The following is a 23,303-nucleotide window of genomic DNA, read 5'->3' on the forward strand; positions in this document are numbered from 1 at the left end:
TTGAGTAATGCCATTTCTACACTCAAGATCAAAATCCCAGAGCTTGGATTTGGTTCCAGTTAGTTTGAACGATTCAGGAGACTTTTAAACTGGTCTACCAAGAACACGGAACTGCCAAGTTCCTTTCATCTTAAGCAGGAAGGAATCCACACTCCCTTATCTCAGGCAAACTAGAGAAACAGGTTTATCAGCTCATTCAATCTTAAGGAATTTTCTGGTAGTTTCATTAAGTCAAAGAAAGAAAATGGCGTCCCTTGCAAACCAGAGAAAATAGCAAGGAAATAAAAGCCTGAGTCACTTCTTCGCTTCTGCTTTCTCTTCTTCTGTTTTGTTTCAGCGGACAGTGGGGAGTCTTAGATTGGCCGTGTCTTAATACTGGACATAATTTCAAGCAATGATTCTTTAGTGATAGGTAAACCAGCCTGTTTACGTCTAAATTACAGTTCACATCGAATTGTGTAAGGGTTTTGGAAGTCCTGCAGAAATACACAGAACAAAGTCACCAATTACCCTTGATCATTACCCTTAATAGTCATCAGAAGGCTCTTTCCCCAGTGGCTCTTCCCCACCCTCTGAAAGAATGGCCCCATGAGCCCATGAGCTGGAAGGAGGGCTCCTAGTGACCCACCTCATTGAAAAACAAACTCGGACCCAGGACCTATGTAGCGGAAGTGAGAGCAGAGCGACTAAGAGCGCGCTAGCGTCTACTGCAGCTGTGCGCAGTCCCATTTCCGGTCCCCCCCCCCCGAACTGCTGCGTACTCAGTGATGGCAGCCGGAATGTTGAGGTTGTGCACTCAGTGCCTTTCGTCAGCAGCAGCAATGCGTAGGCTCCTGGCTACCCGCGTTTGCTGGGAATCCTCCAAGGCCGGGGTCACTCCATCCACTGTGGCCAGAAAGCAGGCACTAGAACCGGCCTCCCAATGGCAAGAGGATCCAGCACCAGAGGAAGAAAACTTGTATGAGAAGAACCGAGACTCTCATGGTTTTGACAAGGATCCTGTGGTCGACCTCTGGAACATGCGTGTTGTCTTCTTCTTTGGCTTCTCTATTGTCCTCGTCTTTGGCACCACCTTTGTGACTTATCTGCCTCACTACAGGATGCACGAGTGGGCCCGCCAAGAAGCTGAGAGGCTTGTGAAGTACCGAGAGGCCAAAGGCCGCCCCATCATGGAGTCCAACTGCTTCGACCCTAGCAATATCCAGCTGCCAGAGGATGACTTAGCAGCGTGGTACTCAAGAAAGTCGCCTTCCTCACCTGCTGCCCACCTTTCTGCCCACACCTCAGAGCAAATAGTTAAAGAGACTGAAAAAAATAGCAAAAATACTAAACTTAGCATCAGAAGAACTTGCTGTCTTGGTTGCTTTTTTTGTTTCTGAGACAAATGGCAGGGGACAGACACCAACCAATATTCACTTGTGTGAGAGCACACAGTGGGCTGAGTCTGGGAAAAGGGAACTCATCAGCGAGTGAGGCTGAGGTGAGAACAAAAGTTTTAAAGGGGAGGGGAAGAGTTTGCTGCCTTGAAGAATTTGGGGATGGAGAGAGGTCAGGCTTCTTGGAATTGGTGGTGGTTGCTGGTGTTATCAGGCTTCCTGGAACTGTAGTTGCTAGGACATGATTTATGTCTTTGTTCTTTGCAGTGGTTTCACGGGGTTATCCCTTGGGCATGACAGCTTCAGTTCATAGGACTGGTTCCAAGGCATGGTGCCTGGAGCATGGCAGAGAAGAAACAGTTCATGGTGGGCAGAAGACAGCAAAATCAAGCAAGCAAGGGACGACCACAGCTCTTTTTTTCCCTTACATCTTATCCAGGCTACTCAGGGCAGGTATCACTCACACACTTAACCCTTAATCCTAGTGCCCTTGATCCTAGTATTACACCATGAATCCCAGAGTCACACACTCTAGATCCAGCTGAAAAAGCCCCACCTATGACTGCACAAAGCTTCGAGGAGACATCTAAACAAGCCATAACACTCAGGTTTACTTATGGAGAGGCTCATGTGTTCAAGCTTCAAACATTTTATAAGACCCTTGGATAAAAATGATTTTAACCGCAGTTATTTGTTTTGCATTGTTTGTTTTAAGACAAGTCTTGCCATGTTGCTCAAACTGGTCTTGACCTCCTGGATTTCAGTGATTCTCAGCCTTCTGAGTAGCTGAGACTGTAGCACCTCTCTGCCAGATTAACCAGAGTTTCAAAAGGTTAAATGAATCTTTTTTTTTTTTTTTTTTTGGTACCAAGGATTGAACTTGGGTCCTTGCACTTGTGAGGCAGGCACCAGAACCACTGAGCTAAATCCCCAGCCCTTAAATGAATCTTCTGGGTAGCTTCTGCTCTCACTCTTAATCCCTCAAAGGGGCCTTTTTTCTTTCTAGTACTGGGGATTGAACCTAGATCTTTTACAAAGAGCTAAGTCCCCAGCCTTGTTTTGTAGTTCGAGATAGGATCTCACCAAGTCTCTTAGTTGCCCAGACTTGTGATCCTCCTGCCTCAGCCTCCCAGAGTAGAGATTATAGGTATGCAACACCATGACTGGCTCCAAGATGCTCTGGAAGATTTTTTAAGCTTTTGTTGTCATCATAGCTCTTACGGAAAATGGTATGTGGTTTTGTTCCTTTGTGTTGCCGAAGACTAGAAAACACGCTACCACTGAACTACACAACCCTGGCCCAGTGTATGGTTTTTTTTGTTTTTTGTGTTTTTTTGGTACCAGGAATCAAACTCAGGTCCTTGTGCTTGTGAGGCAGGTGCCAGAACCACTGAGCTAAATCCCCAGCCCCTAATGCATGATTTTTAATGTTACATTGATAATGAAAGAGATTAAGGAAACGACATAAAGCATTTTTAAAAAATAATTTTAAAATACACAAATAGTTTAAATCTCTGCTATTCAGACTGCCTTTCTTTGACTAGAAAAGTGACTTTTAAGATCTGGGTTGGCCCGGTTTGCACTTAAATCTTCCTTCATCTTGTTGACCTTTTTCTCTCTGGCAGTTCTCCTGGCTTGTGGGTGGGTATCTTTCAAGTGTGGTAGCAGGAGTTGGCTGATCATCTCTTTCCCCATCTGTATTCTTTTCTTTTTCTCCCCTCATTGCCAAAAAGAGCAAAAGTGCCTTTTCAACCTGTAAAGAAGTATGCAAATTAAATTGTTTTTTCACCTTTTGCATACTTATTTAGGGATGCAGAGAAGGAACTACCTTCACCTAACATTTTGAACATAATACAGAAGAAGTTCTGAATATAGAGATGTATAAAAAAAGATGGGGACTAATCATATTTCCAGTATCCAAAGACAAATGCTATTTTGGGTTATTTTTTGCCAGGGCGTGTTCCCTCTCTCTCTCTCTCTCCCTTCCTTCCTTTGTTTTTGTTTTTCTAGCTACCGTCCCTTGAACCTGTGGAGTATGTGCTAACTGGGGGTGGCTCTCATGAGCATTGCATTGAATTATTGCACTCTGCTTGGTCTTACAAAGGTGATCAAAATATACAATAAATTTTAAAATTTTAAAAATTTTATTACAATAAAAGGCCATTGCCATTAATCCCCCTCAAAGTATTTTCCTTTTGCCTCAGACAGACTCATCCCATTGTTTTTGCCACTTTCTGAAGCAGTTCTGGAGGTCCTCTTTTGTGAATGTCTTTATGAGATGTGATCGAAATATGCAGAATGCTGCTGCTGAGTGCCATCCAACAGAAAGCAGACTCATAAAAACATAATATAGCCTGTTCACTAGATTTGGTACTGTGTGACTTTTAGCTGTTCCCCAAAGTCAAAATGACCATGAAAGGTGAACATTTTGAATCAATAAGCAGCCACTGTAGTGCAAGTTAAGACCCTCTCAAAAGAGGACTCCAGAACCACTTCAAAAAGTGGTAAGAATAGTGGGATAAGTGTGTTCAGAGAAAGGGGGAGCGTTGGGGGGGCAACGAGTCTTTTACTGTAATAACTTTTTAAAATATTCACTGTATTTTTATCATATTGTATATCTTGAAGGATTTTAAGTAAGGGGATATCAGATTTTTGTGTCCCGGAAAAATCAGTCTGTGACAGTAGAAAGAATGGTTTAGCCAGGGTAGAACGTGAAGGAAGGTGTGTCGCAGAGTGCTGAGAAGCAGGAGGATCAATAAACCATGCCAACACTCAGCAATCAGAAGTCAGGCTGTTCTTTTTGAGTTTGTTTTTAGGCCAACGGGGTGTTTTGAGGATGAATTTCAGAAATCCCTGTGAAATAAGCATGTGAAGTGGCAGATGAGAGAGAACTGATCCCAGAGGTTGCCTCTGCAACGATGTGCCCAGCGTGTCATGGAACCGAGATAGCAGTCTATTGGAGACATTTCACTTTCAATTATTGGCAACTATAAGATTAGGGTCTTTTTTGGGGGAAGGGAGGTTCACACAGAGTCTTGCTTATTAGTCCAGGCTGGCCAAAAATTTACAGTCCGCTGTACTTCAGCCTCCCAAGTGCCGGGATTACAAGTGTGTACCAACACATACAATTTGGATTTGGGTCTTTTGAAGACGTATGTTTCCTTGGGCTGGTGATTTAGCTCAGTGGTTCTGCCACCTGCCTCACAAGTACGAGGTCCTGAGTTTGATCCCTGGTATCAATCAATCAATCAATAATAAATAATTTTAAAAAGAAATATGTTTTCTTGAGTCTAGTAGAATTTAAATGCAGAAAATAATAAAGTATCAAAAATTGTTAAATAAAAGTATCATGTTCCCATTCTTACTCCCAATTTAACACATTAACGTTTTCTTCTTATTCTTCCTTTGCCTGTTCTGTTGGTACATATTTGCTTTTTACTTAAATCATAGTTCTCAACATGAGGTGCTAAGAATTATTCTGGAGATATTTTTGGTTGTCACAATTAAGGGCTGCTATTGGCATCTAGTGCGTGTGTTTGCAGGGTGCAGAATATCCTGCAGCGTGCAGTAGCCACTGCCACAAAGAATTATCTGCCAAAAATGTCAGTAATGCTGAGAACAACTTATGTAAAAGAAATAAAATATTAGAGTTGGGTGTGTAGCTTAGTGGTAGAGTCATTGCCTAGCTTGTGTGAGGCCCTGGGTTTGATCTCCAACACTACGGGAGGGAGAAGACGAAAAAGAGGAAGAGAAAAGAAGAGGACTTTGAGGCCAGAGTGTACACTATAGTAAGTTCGAGGCCAGCCTGAATTACATAGAGAACCCTATCTCAAAAAACAAGAAAAATGGGCTGGGGATGTGGCTTGGTGGCAAAGCACTTGCCTAGTATGCATGAGGCCTTGGGTGCTATCCCTAGCACCACCACAAGACAAACAAACAAGAAGAAAGAGAGAGAGAAAAGAAAGAAGGAGGTGGTAAAGGAAAGGAACACAAAGGGAGGGAATAGAGAGGAAAAGAAGAAAGGAAGGGAGAGAGAGAAAGAAATATTACAAAGTCCTTACATACTCCTTACCAAACTGAAAGCCAAGCCCACTTCCTAGCCACTCTCTCCCCAAGGCCAACCACTATTGAGAGGGAAGGGCAAATTTTTTTCTGCTTTTTTTTTTTTTTTTGCTTAAACCATTTATTTTTCTACTGATTTCTTAAGGTCCAACCTCTTAAAATATTAGTTCCAAGTTTCTTCTACAGGAATGAAAATACCCAATGTCAGTACCCCCAAAATACGACACTGTGGTATCACTAAGCTTAAGTGAACTGAGAAACCTGGAGATACAGAAAGGTCACTCTCTGGCCATCTCCCAACTTTGTCCCCTGAATCCTGGCTGCAGGACAGTACTGTGACCTGCCTCCCCTGAAAGCAGGTCCGAAGACCCTCACGTGACAGGTGGCCTTCCCAACCCCCAGAGGAGAGGAGAGAGGTACAGAGACACCAAGAGGGCCCTGCACACACAGGCCTGACTGACTTCCCTCAGCCTGTCACCCCTTCAGCCACACCCCTGCACCACTGTGCATAAAAATGCAGGTTTCAGGCCAGGCATGGTGGCTCACACCTGTAATCCCAGCACTTGGGAGGCTGAGGCAGGAGGATTGCTATGAGTTTGAGACCAGCCTGGACTACATAGTGAGTTCCAGGTCAGTCGCAACTACATAGTGAGACCCTGTCTCAAACCCCCCCAAAAAAATGCAGGTTTCTCTGGGCCTCTGAGTTTTCATTTCTGTGTCATATAACACTGTGCTTGAATACACGTGTTATTCTCTTCTCCTGTCAATCTGTCTTTTGTATAGGGTGAACCTCGCACTGGGTGAGGAAGAGATTACAACAAAAAAGATGTCACTGTCACTATCAGAAAAGTACAGCAGGGCTGGGGATTTAGCTCAGTGGCACTGTACCTGCCTCACAAGTGCAAGGTCATGAGTTCAATCCCTGGTAACAACAACAACAAAAAAAGTGCAATAATAAAGATTTCACATCAGTCCTTCACATAAACACACACGTACGCACGCACGCACAGCCATCCCCTTACCACTCTTAGTCTGCACTGCCCTCTTTCTCAAATCAGTCTGGGCTGCCCACCTTAAAATGAGAGAGGACAATGAACCCTTTCCTCCCTTCACTGATAGCAGCTAATAAGGCCACGGGAAACCATCATCAGGAGTGAGATTGCACAGAGGACTGGATATAATTCTAGTCTGACCAAGACACCACTCTTTCCTCCATTTAGCCCCCTTCATCACGGCAACTAAAACAGGACAGGTATCCTCATTGGACAAGACACACGGATTGCTGAGCCTTGGTCCACGAGCTGCTAAAGAGGGAGACATCTCTGTTTTCCCATCCTCCCTTGCTAACAATGTGTGGAACACACGCTTCTCTTATCCCAATTGCAAGAGCCAGGTACGCTGTAAGAGCTGGAGGAGCTCCAGGTGTCTCCAATGGTATGAATGTCTGCCGACCCATATCTTACACTAGGAGGCCATGTCCTAAACATGAGGACGCACTCAGGATCCAATGGAAAGGTACCATCCCTTAGCCCACCCCACCAAGCTAGAAAAGCCAGTCCCAAACCAGGCAGGGTGGCACAGGCCTGTAATCCCAGCACTCTGGGAGCCTGAGGCAGGAGTACTGCAAGTGTGAGCTCAGTCTGGGCAATTTAGACACTTAGCAGCAAGACACTGTCTCAGAATAAAAAAATAGAAAAAGAGCTACAGATGTGCAACTGTCAGCACCAGAAAAGAAAAAAATAGTCAAGTAAATTTGCCTCGCAGGTTTAAAATATATTAGTGTAGTAATCTGTAGTCAGGTAAATGATATGACACTGGTATAAAACTAGACAGACATAATAAAAGAGGGGTTCAAAACAAAATTTTGTCTATCATTACTATTTCAAAGAGTATGGATTATTCAATTAATAATTTTGATGTGAATTTTATTTGAAGGGAACAATTATATGTATGGTTCTTAATATATGGTTTGAATAAATTCTAGGGCCAGGGATTAAATATTTTTAGAACACTTGTGAAAAGAAAATAAAGATTATTTTTTAAAATCTTGGGGCAAGGAAGATCTTTCTAAATGTAAAAGCAAAGCCAGAAATTCTAAAAAAGGAAACACCAATCGATGAAAGTGTAAAGCTGCTGAACTACTGCCAAAGACAATTATAAAGAGCTAAGCAACAACAACTTTTTAAAAAACTACTTACACTTTCTGTGACTAATACCTTACGACGTATATAAAGCCCTTATAAATGAACTTTGAAAATGTGACTCCTGTAAAATGAGCAAATTAAATGAAAATTCAATTCATTTAATTAAAAAAGATAATGCAACTAATCATGTGAAAAGATAGTGTTCTTAATAATAATGAAAGAAGTGCAAATTTCACCACAATAAATAATAGCAAAGATTTAAAAGACTGAAAATACCACTATATGGGGAATGGAAAACATTATACACTGATGTTGGGGAGATGAGTAACTTTTACAAGAGAATTTGATGATAGGTATTGAAAAATCACAGGGGAGGAAAAAAGGACAGGTGGAGGGAACAGGAAAGAGGTAAAGGAAATACTTTAAGTTGCAAGCCTTTTTAAAGGAATTTATCTTAAATATGTATGCATCAATCACATTTAGGGAAAAACCTAAGTATTCATACAGTCAAGTATGATGCAGCTTAAAAGTGACAAAGCCAGTTTTTACTCATTAATGTGGAAAGCTGCGGTGATTTATGATATAGTTGAACCCAAGGAACTCTGAGCTATATCCCCAGCCCTTTTTATTTTCTTTCCATACTGGGTTTTGCCAGCCTATCCAGGCTGGCCTCAAACTTGTCCTCTTTTCTCAGCATCCCAAGTGGCTGGATTACAGGCGTGTGCCACCACACCCAACTAGGACAGGCTTTTTTAAAAGGTTCTAGCAATACAAAGGGTTGATGAATCAGAGTTGCTTCTTTGAAAGATTGGAAGGGGATTTGGGGACAGGAGTGGTGGAAGGAAGGGAAATAGAAGGGGAAATAAAAAGGATCAAGATGTGATATGTATATGTAACAATTCCCCCCACCATGAATTTATTTACTATGTATCACAAATATGTACTAATAAAAAATTTGAGAAAAAAAATAGAAGGCCTTGAAACAACAGTTTTAGTTTGACCACACTTTCTGGAGAAATGTATATGTGTATTTGAATATTGACGTTAGTATACCTCATTAATGTCTTGGTAATGGCACTATGAGTGATATACATATTCGACTTTGCTCTTTTATGATTAATAGAAATATTTTCATCTTTATAATAAAGGAGAAGATTATTTTGAAAGATGACAGATCAGCCCCAACTTTATTTCTTCCAGGATTATTTGAATAAATCTTGGGCCCGGGATTTAGCTCAGTGTTTCCACCGCTTGCCTTGCAAGTGCAAGGACCCAAGTTCGTATCCCCAGTACCAAAACAAAGGAAGACAATAAATAAATCTTATTTTATGATTTGTAATTTTTTGCACGAATAATTGCAAAATATGAGGCAAGGTGGCTCTGTAAGATGTAGCATCAAGAGACTGCTGATTTATGGGCTGGGGATTTAGCTCAGTGGTTCTGCCACCTGCCTCACAAGCACAAGGTCCCAAGTTCAATCCCTGGTACTGGCGGGGGGAGAGCACTGATTTGAGGCAGAGAATAATCTAGAGTGGAAAGGATTCATTTTCAGGAAAACTGTGAAGTTAAGAAAAAATAATTTTGGGGATATAGCTCAGTGGTAGAGTATCTATCTGACTAGCAAGTATGCAGCCCTGGGTTCAGTTCTCAGCACCAAAAAACAAAAAAAATAATTAAATAGCCAGTAGAATCTATGGGTGTGCACAGTGGATACTTAGCAATTATTTTGTTAATTTGATCATTGTAGTTGGTGAAAACAGAGAATTCAAGTCAAGAGGATCTATTAGAGTGGACATCACACTGACCAAATTTCAAAGCAAGTGAATTTTTTCAGCAGCTCAGAACTCCGTGTGCAATTTCAAGGCCAACTAAGTAGAAATCCACAGATAAACCCACTCATAACTAGGAAGAAAGAAAAAAGATTGGTCCAGTGCCTCTCTGGTTTATCGGTTACTTTATTCATCCCCCAATGTGTCACCTCTGTAGTGAAAAATCATCTCAATTCACTACTTCCTTTGAGTGAATGTTTACACTTAACAGATGAAAATTCAAGTCTGAGCTCTCAAAGACCTCAGCAAGGGCTGGGGATGTGTCTTAGTGGTGAAGCACTTGCCTACCATGGGTGTGGGGCCCTGGGTCACAGTCATGGAGAGGAAGTGGAATTTTGGTGTAGTTTTCCATTGTGCCTCCTTGGTGAGCTGATGTTATGGACAGAACTTCTCCCATGCAGCTTGACCGGCTTATGCAGAAGAGCCAGATCTGTCCTTGGTAGATCTGCCCTTGAAAGGTGGCATCTAGGATGGAAATTCATTCCCCGGGTTTCCACTGTTCTCAAATGTTTAACTAACTGATTCATCGGAACAAGTGAGAGCATAATATCTTTTAGCATCTCTCAAAAATACCAAGCATCGGAGGGCAACTTTTCCCATTCTTTCAGCATATGGCTGCATAATCTAGGGGGGTTCTGCAGAATGTGCTGACAATGGCTTCCTCCTTGACCTTCAAGTTAATTATCATCACTGAATCTTTAATGCTTTAAAAATACATGTCTCTTATTTTGCTTGCAAATCAAGGGTTTAATAAATGCCAGCCTACAGATTAAATTATGTTAATGTTTAAAATCATTTTTGAGCAGTCAAAAGTGCATTAAAAATTAAAATAAAATTAATTCCCACTTGACCATTCTTACGCTGTCGAGTAACATTACTTTATACCGTGTTATGGCATTCTACAAACTGATGCTCAGTGCTTTGAATTAATGAACTTGGTGATTTACTTACTGCCTTGGGTGTTATTTGTTAGTTTTTCATTTACTGTATTGTGGCATGAGACTCTGAACAATCATATGAACTGTGCTGGGGAGATTTTCTTTTAAATAGGATCAGCAATAAAGACAAAGGACTACGTTATTAACTTTGATATGCCAGCCAGTGACACTGGACCCCATATTAGTGGGCTTGTGTGCTACATTCCGGAAACAAACTGTTCCCAGTGAGGATGCACAGGCAGATCTGTCCTCCGGTCCTGAGTTCTGGTAAATCATCATCATGCATAGAACCAAAATACCAAGGACCTTTAGGATCCAAGGTACTGGCAAGAGGCAGCTGAGATTGTCAAAGTAGTGACACCATTGCCACATTACCCTGCAAACTTTTAGAACTGCCAGGAGTGAGTTAAGCTCCACACTAAGCCCTAACCATATCCATGCATATGATTTCTTTGACTATTTTTTTTTCTTTTTTTTTTTTTTTTTTTTTTTTTTTTTTTTTTTTTTGATACTGGGGATTGAACTCGGGTCCTTGCGCTTGTGAGGCAAGATGGTGGAACCACTGAGCTAAATCCCCAGCCTCTTTGACTATTTTCTTAAGCACGGACAGGGCTTCTAGCCCAGCGCTAGACTCTGGGAATTAAGGGTGCCTAACACAGAGCTGGCATTCACTGGGAAGGGTGTTCATCTCCTAGAAAACCTGTGTCATCGCCCGAGGGGCGCCTCACATGCAACATGGACCCTGCTGGAAAACTCGCAGGCAGGTGAGCTGAGCAAGGAAAGGTTGGAAGAGGCCTCGCTGTGCCCCCACCGCAATCACAGAAGTGCTAGAACAGCGGGAGGGCGAGAAGCCCTTGGCGAGGCGACAGAAGCTCAAATGGGCTCCGCAGCACCAGCAAGCTGACTATCTGAGGCCTGGCAAACGCAAAGGCACTGGGATTCCGAGCAGTCCTCCTGGACAAGGAGCTGTTTCCAGCCAGCTCAGCCCACTCTGCCTGGTGGTCCTGAACTTACATATAATCTGAATGTGCCAGGGAAAAGAAAGAGTTCTTCCTCGCGTACCGGATTGAATATTCAAAGGAAAGGATGAGGGTGGGGAGGAAACACTTGCTATTGGGAGAAAAATAGGTCTGATGACCAGAGGCCACACAACTGATTCTCAGAGGCCTAGGGAGCCCCCAGGGCTGCTCCGGGATGAGAGATCAGCTCACCCAAGACACAGAAGGAACCATATGCTGGAGAGGAGGTGGTAGGAGCTGCATTAATGAGCATTTACTAACCCTTTGTAAAGTTATGCAAAATACCCATCACACAAAGACACTTCGGGAAATTTAGGAATTTTATTCCTGTATCAAAATGTCACAGAGAGGGCTGGGGATTTAGCTCACCTGCCTTGAAATCTCAAGGTCCTGAGTTTGATCCCCATTACCAAAAAAAAAAAAAAAAAAAAAAAAAACAGAGGCTGGGTGTGGTGGCATATACCTGTGATCTCAGCACTCGGGAGGCCGAGGCAGGAAGATTGCCAGGAGTTTGAGGTGAGCCTAAGCTACACCGTAAGTTCAAGGCCTGCCTGAATTACATAGCAAGACTCTATCTCAAAAAAAAGTGGGCCAGAGATGTAGCTCAATGGCACCACACCTGCCTGACAAGCGCAAGGTCCTGAGTTCAATCCTTGGTACTGGAAAAAAAAAAAATAGAACTTCAGATTCTAAACTTTTCCTGGTTAGTCTATTCTGCCATATTGTAGTTGAACTATGTGCCCTCTCCCCTTGGCCATGCCGAGTAAGAATAAGTTCCCCTTTCTTTCCTCCCTGCCCAGAAGGCCATTATCTCTGGTGCCACAGGGCTGGGCCAGTTCAACAATGTCTGTCCTTCATGTATTTGTCTGGCCTGATCTCAGTTCTTGCCCTCAATCTGTTTCCTGTTGACAGGCCCTGCTACTTGGGACTACTTCCTTGTTTTCCTGCTTCCTCCTTGACTTAAAGGCCTGATAAAGCCTGTGTAAGATCCCCCCCGCCCAGGAGCCCCTTAGCAAGGAAAATCCCCTTTGAAAAAGCCCTGGTTCCTCCAGCTGAACAGACCAAGGCAGTTGGGACCCAGAAGGAAAAAGAATCCTCTTTTGCATCAGTTCTTAACATACCTATTGCTTCTAAAGACCCAGTGGTTTATTTTTGGATGCTTCCTCAATGAGGAAGATGTTGTGTGTCTCAGGGTTCTCGTTGAAAACATCAGTGAGGGTTGCATAGGGTTGTAGTTCATCCAATATGTGAACATGCTACTGATTAGATAATAGGGCCAGATGCTGGAGCCCTTCGGTTGAGTGGCCTCCCTCATCATTTGATATTTTGTGCTGAGAGACCAGTGCTATTACATTAAGTATGGTCATACATGCATTATTTTTTCTGAGAAGACCCACAGCTTTCATCCTAGTCTTAGAGAATCCGTGACCTTCTTCTCCTCCAAAAGGACTGAAAGCTGTCACTTTGATCAATACTATCATTGTGCTGCCCTCGCAATAGTCACTCAGCCTCCTGATTGGACCCCCAGGCATCCAGGCTCCTCCTCCTGGTCAGTGACATCACCCCTCTTTTCTTATCAATTGTATACAAGATTTGACTGCTTTGGCTTTTCACCCACCTTCCTGGTCTGCCTATTCCCCTGACCTCGGTGCCCCTACATCACTCTTATTCCTGATACTCCATTTGCTGCTTTCCCACCCGGAACACTGCTGACACCTGACTAGGCCCAGCCCGGAGATGCAGAGTTTGGTTTGAGACAATGGAATGAGTGGAGTGTAGGTCAAAGACGTCCAAAGGAAAGTTGTCTGCACTGAGTGTAAAACCTAGAAAAATGATGCACTCTTCAAGATTTTTAACCTTGACAACAAAAGAACTCTACAAGGTGAATAAAAGCAGAAAGGCATCAAGTTCTTGTTCTCGATTTCTGTCACACTTAGGTGTCCCACCAGCGCTCGGCAAAGGGTGGCACTTGACACTAACAGAGTGAAAGAGGAATGTTACATGGGAAATAACATATCTGATGAGGAGTGTCAAAATTTGCCTGCAAAATATGTCAAGCCAGGTGTGGTGGTACATGCTTGCAATCCCAGCACTTGGGCAGCTGAGGCAGGAGGATCATTGCAAGTTCAAGGCCAGCATGGACTGCACAGTGAGTTTAAGGCCAGCCTGAACTGCATATAGCAGGACCCTGTCTCAGTACAAAACAAAATGAAACAAAGGTCGAGCAAACTGCTGTGTAAAAATAGATGACTTCTTCCCCTAGTCCTTACATCACAAATTGTAATTTGTAAAGTATGGGTAACAACAATTGCATATTTCAAAATCGTTGAGTGGATTTTGAATGTTTCCAATGCAAAGAAATGATAAATGTTTGAGGTGATGAATATGCTAGTTACACTTTGGATTATTACATATTGGATGCATGTGTTGAAATAACACACACTGCACCCCATAAGTAGGTACGATTATCGTGTATTGATTAAAAATAGTACTATGGGTGCGGCTCAATAGTAGAGCACTTGCTTAGCAGGCCTGAGGCTCCGGGTTTGATACCCAGCACTGGAAATAATAATGACAATAATAATAAATAAAAATATACTTTAAGAAGGAACAATGATTGTTATTTATAAAAGCAGTCACTAAGCTTAACAAAATACATTAAAAGTCAAGTGGCGTATTTAATAGGCATACTTTACACATCTATTAATATTTTTCATGAATATGATTACAAAGTAAATCTAAAGGAGAAAGAAAATACATTTTAATTAATAATTAGTAAACAATCATCTAAGGTATTTGCTTAATTACTGTTACGTATGCAACTGACCCCAGGCATAACTATTTAGAAAAGAATTCAAGTCTTCTTTGTAACACATTCTAAACCAGTGGTGTCGGTCTCTAAGGAGAAATGTGTTCAGTCAAGTTGAGTGTTCACTGTGATGAATAAATATTAATATTAAACTTGGGCTGAAGAGAGAACAAAAACCAGGCTAGTGCACAGTGACCTGTTATTTAAGCAGATGGCAATGAGCTGCCTGATCAGGTGTTCCCGAATTGGAAAACCAACAGGGAGCTGGTGGCTCAGCAGACAGGGCTCATTCTTCGAGTTGGCAGTGCTCATGAACAGAAGGTTCCCGAGAGCTCTTCTTCATTTGTAGAGGATGCTGGACAGTCACCGAGGCCAGGACAGCACAGACACTTGCATGGGTCCCAGCTTCCAGGCACACAGCTGCCATGAAGTCAGGCTGCTGACAATCTATTCCCTCCCAAATATGTACAGCTCTAGATCTTTAAGTTGCCCTGGGGACTTAACAATTCTCTTTGGTCTTCTGTGCGTGGGAGCCTTTAAAAAAATTTTTTTCCCCAGTTAAGCTCCCGAAAGCTCCAAAATGAAACCACTAAAGACTTCTTCTGAAGCCTAACCCCCAAAGTTTGCTGCCTGCAGCATTCCACCATTGTCTAGATCACATCGCCCATCTGCACCCCACACCCAGAGAATTTTAAAACAAGAGAGCCCTCAACAAGCACTGCTCCTTACATTAAACATGGGATCGAATGGAGTCCTAGGAAACCAAGACCCCAGCCAAAGACTGCTGAGCAGGCCCATGGCCTGGCTTCTCCCAGGGCAGAGGAGATTCTTTGAATCCCAATCCCTCTGGCAATTGGTGACACTGGGAATGTCTAAGAAAGTATCACTTGCTTTTTAGAAAGTACAAGTAGGGTATCTTAGAGGTCCTGACTACTTGGGGTTTTTGAGTATCATTGGAAAGACATTGCTGGAATACAGTTGAATATTTTCCTATTACAAATGGAATCCCCTCCCCTGCCAAATCCTTTCCATTTGTCTCCTTTGGAGATGGTCTACCTTGATAGCGCTACACTGTTACACAGGTACGTGTCAGGGATCCCTGTCTGCTAAACTCCCTCATAAAGTTTAGTGATCACTGGCAAAGATTGGGAGGAAAGGGTCAGAGCTTTGGAAGTTTCATGATGAAGCCAGTGGCCAAGACTTTGGATGTGAAACCTGTGCCCAGCAGAGTAAAAAATTGAAGTTGCTCAATAGAGCAGTTGACTCTGTCCTTCAACTGATAAGCTCTGGTTGTCCTGTCCCGCCTCGTTTCTACCAATTAAAGCTCCTTCACCCTGTTCACCCTTGCTGACAGGAGTGGACAGATGGCCAGATTCATCAGCAAGCAAAGCAGAGACAATGGGCTGAGCCTACTCATTCAGGAGTAGTAATTCCTTTTAGAGAAGATTCCCCACTCATTTAGGCACTGGAACAATTATTTGCTGGCTGACAGCTGTAATTACTTTTTACTGCAGGTAGGTAACTGCTCTAAAAGCTAACCTCATAGGATGAGGTTTCTGAAGGGTTTTGGAATAAGCACTTCTCAAACAATTAGCACAGCATATTCAATAAAATTTCACCCAGTTCAATTTCTTCCTTTGTGGCTCCTGCCACAGGGAAGGTAGGGATTCTTGGAATGGGGCAATTTGGAACTGCGGGGGCATTTTTCTTCCTTGCTGCTTTGTTTGGAAATGGGACTGGAGCAAATCATGGTTGGCAATATTTCATGGGTTTGCACATAATTATTCCAAACTTTTCTCCTGCTGGTAGGGAGGAGTTGACATTATATCATCCACCCAACCTTTTTAGCAATAGCAGGGTAAGTCTCTTTCCCTGTTTTGGTGTCCCACTCTGTAACTTCCCACTTCCTGTTTCCTGTTACAGAAAGGAAGGAAAACAATCAAACAGAGGTCCTTTTTGGTGCAGATTTTTAACCTGATTTTCAATTGTTGTAGACTGTAGCTAATGATTTTGCAACAAGTGTCTCCATTCGACAAGAAAAGGCCCTTTTGAGTGCTTGTCAACATTTGGCTTTATCAGCTGGTTTGACTTAACAAGCATTCTGTTGGGACAATGGTTTCTTTTACTAGGAAGACATTTGGAGTAATCTGTTATGTTTGTTGTAGTGTTAGTTGTTATAGTTACTTAAACATTTCCATCCCTTCCACCAGCCATCCACTAATTGGCTGAACTCTGGCCTTGTGTGGCCCATTATTGTCCCTTAATCTGTGTGGCTTGTCCAGCCACCTGTGCCAAAGAGGCAGCCCATGCAAAAGGATCCGACTGGGAGAAAATAGGAAGAATTTAAGCCCAGCACCTCAAGAAGAGACAGTGCAACCTTTAAGAAGATGAGTTCCATCCCTGGTACTGAAAGAAGGAAAGAAAGAAAGAAAGAGGGAAAGAAAGGAAGGAAGAAATTTTATTATAAGTAATTTGTGCTGTCAGTGTGGTTTGCTGATCCTCAAGCTCAGAAAAGTCTGATTTCCATAGGAGTTGTGATCACAAAATGAACTTTCTTTGCTATTCTTAGAAATAAAAATCTATTTATTTTTAGAAAAATTGAAAGAATGCTAGATAGTTGTCTCCAAAGCAGGTGTGTGTGTGTGTGTGTGTGTGTGTGTGTGTGTTTCTTTTTTGTTTTGTTTGTTTGTTTTTGGTTTGTTTTGCAGTACTGGGGATTGAATCCAGGACCTTCACACTGAGCTACATCCTCAGCACCTATGTGTTTTTGGACACAGGGTCCTGGCTGGGACAGGACTTGAGACCCTCCTACCTCAGCCTCTCAAAGTGCCGGAATTACAGGCACGCGGCATCATTCGGGCCCATGTTTTTTCTTTTTAATTTGATTATTTCAGGTAATTGTTGTGGCAATGGAAAGCTGACACCATCTCTAGTATTACCGTCACCTTGGCAGGTCATTCTGATTCAGGTAAGTCACTCTCAGTCGTAGGTCCCCAGCTTAAAGCATCAGGAAGCATCGAAGGACAAAATTACAACAAATTTAGTTTAAAGATTTCAGTTGGCTTTGTAATTCTAGAACCAAGTAACACTTCATTTTGCAAAACAGAGGAAATATTTCAGCAGGCTAAGCAGAGGAGGCTGGTTTTATAGACAGAAAAGTGCTAAAGAGAGAGACAGAGAACAAAAAGCAGATTGGCCACTTAAAAGTTACCTTCCCAGTAAGGCGGGACAGTGAGCCAGAAAAATAGGAAAATAACCGAGCACTTTAACATCGGGTTACTTGTTTGCTTTCTTAAGGATTAAAGCAAAAGATTAAATGTCACGATCATGCATATTGCTACTAGTCTGTTTGGGACATTTGGCTCTTCTCTCTCACTCTCCTGATTCCTCAGGGTGTCAGATGAAAGTTTAGGTTCAGTGATGCAGAACTTTAGCATGAGTGACCCCATTTTGAGTTTTAGTTTGGTCTGTCAGGGCCCAGTGCAGGAGCCTAGTCCAAAGCAATGGCCTCCTATAATTTTTATGTAAGAGAAGTAAAGCTTGCAAAGTGAGATTTTATAGGTCAAAGTACAAGATTGGAATCAGAAAGATGTGGGTTCAAATCACTCTACCACTTCTAAACTTCCTACAGTCCTGTTTACCTCGCAAGGGAGGTGAATTTGAACAAAGTCTATGAAGCACCTAGTACTGTGCCTTGCGATAGTAAATGCTCAACAAACTGTGCTTAACACGTGAGTGATGCTGAGTCATGCTTCCTTCCATAACATTTACTGTGAACATGTCTGGGTGAAGGGCACACTGTTCAACGGTAGATCTAATGTTCAGGGCATTGAAAAAGGTTTGTTTTGTTTAATTTTATTGAGACAGAATCTCCCTCTATAGTCCAGGCTGGCCTTGAACTCACTTATGTAGCCCAGGCTGGCTTCAAACTCATGGCGATCCTCCTGCCTCAGCCTTCCAAGTGCTGGGATTACAGGTTTGCGCCACCACACCCAGCTCAGGGAAAGTTTTTAATGTACCTGTGACATCTGTGCTCAGTTTGCTCAAGTCACAAAATATGGTGGATGGGTCACTGCACCAGACTGACAACAGTGCCTGTCTGGAAATCAGGCTTTTTTTTTTTTTCTTTTTGGTACAGGGGATTGAACTGAGGTCCTTGCACTTGCAAGGCAGGCGGTGGAACCACTGAGCTAAATGTACATCCACTTTCTGTTGGGGCAATGGTTTCTTTTACCCTGGACAGGCTGTCTTGATCAGGACGGGCTAGGGTATGCTGCAGTAACAGGCATACTGTAAAACCTCAGCGAGTGAACACTGAAATGTTTATTCCCCGCTCCTTGCAAAGTCCACTCTGCTTTTCAGAGGCCTCTAGGAAATTCTTCAAGTAGGGGCTGCAGGCTACTTCTCCCTTTTGGCTCCACCACCTGGTGACCAAAGCCTCTTGCTGCAGCTGGAGCAAAGGAAGAAGAAAGGATGTGACTGCTGTCACATCTACTCACAATCTATTGGTCAGAACTCGTCACCTGATCCCACCCACTGCCAGGGGCTGAGAAATGGGGCTGAGTTTGAGGGGCTGGATATTCAGTGGGTGTCCCTGCTACCATAGCAGAACCTCTGGGGGTAGGACCCAGGGGTTTCTCTATGCATATATTGACTGTTTGTTTGAGACAGGGTCTCGCTATGTAGTTCAGGCTGACCTGGAACTCACTCGGTAGCCCAGAGTGGTCTCAAACTCACAGCGATCCCCCTGCCTCAGCCTCCTGAGAGCTGAGATTACAGGTGTGCGCCACCACATCCAGTTTAGTATTCTATTTTGCAAATTCCCCACTTGGTCATTACAGTGCTGTGATTATTGCAGGGAATGTTGCTTTATGAGATGAACAATTTGAAATAATGGAAATCAAAGGGTGGCTCTGTCAATGTCATAATTAAAACGAGAGTCTCTGAAACCCAAGGCTCTTTTCTAGCTGTCATTTACGTGTAGCACCTCAAACCTGTATTTCTGGCCCAGACTCTCCCCTGCTCTCAGTACTCCACATGCTCAAGTGGGGCCCCCAGGTCTCAGAGCCAGCCTCTCCTCTGTACCACACCATCCCTGGCCCGGGTCGGCATCAGCACGTGTCCTCCCAGCCTTCCTGGCCCCTTTAATTTCCTCTGCTTCTCGGATCCAAGAATTGAGATGCTTCTTCTCTTTACCACTTTGTGCATCTCCTGTCTTCTCTCCCTCCATTGCTAGTCCCTGCCCAGGGTCCTCTCATTGCGTCTCTTCTTCCTCCCGCGTTGCTGTTGGAATGAACCACCCTGTGCATCTTTACAACTCAGCCAGACCTTTCTCTTCCACTTTTCAATCTTTTACAAGACCTTCTCCTCTGTGAGGCTTTTTCTGATCTTTTTCTCTTCACACTGGCCTCAAGCATGCATGGTCTACACTCATGTACACACCTCCCCTCAGCTAGAATGCAAGCCCAGGAAGGCAGGTGGAGACACTGCCTCTCCAGACAGGGGCTCCTTGGAGTCTAACACAGTGCTCAGCAGGGGTTTGAAAGAAGGAACGGAGGTGGAGGGTGCATGGTGCTTGCCATATGGTGGATGACAAGTAAATATTTTGTTTTCATAGTTGCTGTTGTTGCTTTGTTTTTGGTGTTTTGAGACAGCATCTTGCTGTATAGTTCAAGCTGGCCTTCAACTATGAAGTCCAGGTTTTTCACAGTGATCCTCCTGCTTCAGCCTCCCAGGAATTGGGATTACAAATGTGCACCACCATGCCCAGCTTATAAATGTTTGTTAAATGAAAGAATAGCATCTTCTGTTTGGTTATCTGGAGTATCCATTAAAGGGTTTTACCAAATCCAAAACAATAAACTAACTAAAATGATTATTCATCCAGATAAGTATGGCAGCTTTTCTTTAAAGACTTGATAATGAAATCCATCTTTATTGGAAACTGATCTGCAACTGTGATCAAAGATGGAAATAAGAGGTGAAGCGAGTTGTCATGCTTAGGGTGTCCGGGTAATAATGTTGTTTTGCCAGGACAGTATCATTATCATTTGCAGAAAAAATAATTTTGCATAAAATAAGGTGAACTAAAAATACCATCAAGTAAATTAAAAAGAAACTGCTTGAGTGAACTAATCTCATGGTTCAGGAAATGTTAACAAGAGAAAGTATGCCATCTTTCTTGAGGCACTATATAATTCATATATGTTTGTAGGAATTAATGCTAATATTAGTATTAATATTTCTTATGTTCCCAAGCATCTACCACAGTACTTATTCACACATAATAAAAGTGAGCCTGAATGTACTCAGAATGTTTTTCTAGGAGTGTTTGTGAGTCACTTAATTAATGTACAGTGTCTCTTGTCTTAAATCACAACATTTTATTGCAAAAGTATGAAAGATTTTAGTCTATTTTTACCTTTAAGTGTGCTGTTTCATGTTTTTAAAGGACTCAGCACCTCTATTTACTCAGAATTTCTCTCCAAAATGACACCAAAACAAGAGGCCCTATTAAAAAAAAGAAAAATTAGACTAAGACTACATCAGAGTCTGAAAAAAAAATGTATGATTTGTTTTTACTGCCTTGAAAGAATAGTTTTATTTTAAAAAGCAGGAATGAAGCTGGGTGTGGTAGCACACACCTGTAATCCCAGCAATCTAGGAGGCTGAGGCAGGAGGATCACAAGCCTGAGTAATTTAGTAACTTTGTGAGACCTTGTCTCAGAAAAAGAAAAAAATCAAAAGGGCTGGGGATGTAGCTCAGTGCAAAGGCCCTGGATACAGTCCCTAGTAACATACACACAAAAAGGGTGAATGATCATCCCTTTTGCCATTTTGGCATGTCTTAGAATTTACCTGTTAGCCAACTATCTTAGTTTGTTTTGTCTGCTGTAACAAAATACTGTAGACTGGTAGCTTATAAATAAGAGAGTTTAAATCCCAGCACTCAGGATGCTGAGGCAGGAGGATCACTGTGAGTTCGAGACCAGCCTGGGCTACACAGTGAGTTCCAGGTCAGTCTCAACTACATAGTGAGGCCCTGTCTCAAAAAACCAAAAAAATTAAAATAAAATAAAAATAAACAAGAGAGCTTATTTCTCACAGTCTGGAGGCTGAAAAGTCCAAGATCAAGGGATGAGCATGCTTGGTGTCTGATGGGGATTCATTTCTGGAAGCCTAGACAGCTGTCAGCTGGCTGTGTCCTCACATGGTGAAGGAGCAACAGAGCCAATGCCATTCATAAGGACCCCACCCTCACGACCCAATCATCCCCCAAGGCCGACCTCCTAGTTAGGATGCGACATACAAATTGTGAGGGGATACAGACATTCAGTCTACAGCAGTTATCAAAAGGGATTTATAAAGCCTTGACGTGTGGGTTATATTTACAGCTGCTGCCAGATTAGAGCATCAAATAGAGGACAAAGGGCCCCTGTCCTGGGCCATTGCATTGCTGAGTTCTGAGGACCCTCTGAGAGAAGAGGAGCATGGGATCCTCCCTCCAGCATGCTGAAGGCCGCTTTGACTAGTCAAGCAGGAAACTCGGGAGGGGGCCTAGTGCTGCCCTGCCCGTCGGGTGAAATGAGGATGGCACTGGAGTGACTCCGCTTCTCAGATGCTGAAAGTGTTACTGGAAGAAACACACAGGAGGAGGAAGGGGCGTGCAGAAATTGCAGATCTTAGCTGCGTGTGGTGGTGCACATTGGTCATCCCAGAACTCAGGAGGCTGAGGCAGGAGGATCACTGGGAGTTTGAGGCCAGCCTGGGCTACATAGTGAGACCCTGTCTCCATGAATAAACAAACAAATAAATATTCCTCTTCAGCTCAGACCTGTCTTCTACGGGCCAGATCCACTAAAGCTTATTTGACGTTTCCATGAAGAGTGCCCAAGACCCAACATGTCCAAACTAACCAACAAAATTTGTCCTAACCTGGTTCTCTCTCTGTAAATCCCCCTTCCATCCAGTCAGACAAACCAGTCGAAAACATAGGAATTACTCATGCTTGTCCATTCTCTCCCATCCCTGTGTCTGATTTTACCTCTTGTGACCAGCTCCCTCGTGTCCCGTCCTTTCCTTCCTGCTCTCTTGTCAGAGCTTCCTGACCACCACATCCACATTCTCTCTTGTCACACTGGAGCCACTGTCACAGTTTTCGAAGGACCAAACTGACCATGTCTTGTTCCTGCTGAAGCTCTCCAGTGACTTTTCATCGCCTTTACAACAAAGACAGAGATCCCAGTAGACCCACAACCATCCTGCAGGGCCTCATCTTTCCTCCGTCTCCAGCTTCCCACACACCACACCTCGTTCTACTCCACGATGGCCATGTTTCTCCGGCCAAAGGACCTTCACATGTGCTCTTTCCCAACCTAGAAGATTCTTCTATACCTCTCCTCCTCACCTGTGGTGTGGGTTGGATTATGACACCCTAAAAGATATGTCATCAAAGCCCTAACCCTCAGTGCTTTATTTGGAAATGGGGTCTTGATGGAGGTAACGAAGTCATTAGGTGGACCCTAACGTGCTATGCCCACATTCTTATCAAAAGGGGCACTTCGGACAGGACAGATGTGAACACAGAGAAGGTGACTTGGACACCAGGAGAAGACAGCCACGTGCCTGGAGTGGTGCATCTGCACGTCAAGGAACGCCGAAGATTACTGGAGAACGCCAGCAGCTGGGAAGGACACGAAAGGACCCTTCCCTACGCTGGCCGGAGATCACAGCCCTGCAGGCGCCTCGATTTCAGACCCTGACCTCCAGAACTCCAAGGCTCCATTTCTGTTGTTTGAAGCAATTTGGTTCAGGTGCTTTGTTGTGGCAGTCCTGGGAAATAAACACGTCCCACAATTCCCCTTAATCCTGCTCAACTCCAACTTTTTCAAGGAATGCGTGAGGGGCCACCAGCTACACCAAACTCTCCTGTTATACACACAGAGCACTCTGTTTCCCGTCTGTAGCAATAGCACTATTACAACTTGACATTTATTTATGTGATTATTTGACTGATGGCAGGATCTCTCATTAGACAACAAAAAGCAGGAACGGTACCCTTCTTTGCCTTTGTGGTATCCTTGGAACCTAGCCGAGGGCATGGCACATATTAGAGCTCCATAACTA

At 43.3% G+C, this 23,303-nt stretch overlaps 1 protein-coding gene across 1 annotated transcript; it reads left to right on the forward strand.

Moving 5' to 3' along the window:
* The first annotated feature begins 767 nt into the window (after positions 1–767).
* On the forward strand, positions 768–22,939 carry LOC104856834 (NADH dehydrogenase [ubiquinone] 1 beta subcomplex subunit 11, mitochondrial-like). Its single transcript, XM_010616337.1, has 2 exons — positions 768–1,288; positions 22,732–22,939. The coding sequence occupies exons 1-2, from the start codon at positions 768–770 to the stop codon at positions 22,937–22,939; spliced, it is 729 nt and encodes a 242-aa protein (XP_010614639.1).
* Positions 22,940–23,303: the final 364 nt, after the last annotated feature.

This window comes from Fukomys damarensis, unplaced genomic scaffold (genome assembly GCF_012274545.1).
Source record: "Fukomys damarensis isolate Sample0158 unplaced genomic scaffold, DMR_v1.0_HiC HiC_scaffold_21, whole genome shotgun sequence".
Taxonomy (NCBI): domain Eukaryota; kingdom Metazoa; phylum Chordata; class Mammalia; order Rodentia; family Bathyergidae; genus Fukomys; species Fukomys damarensis.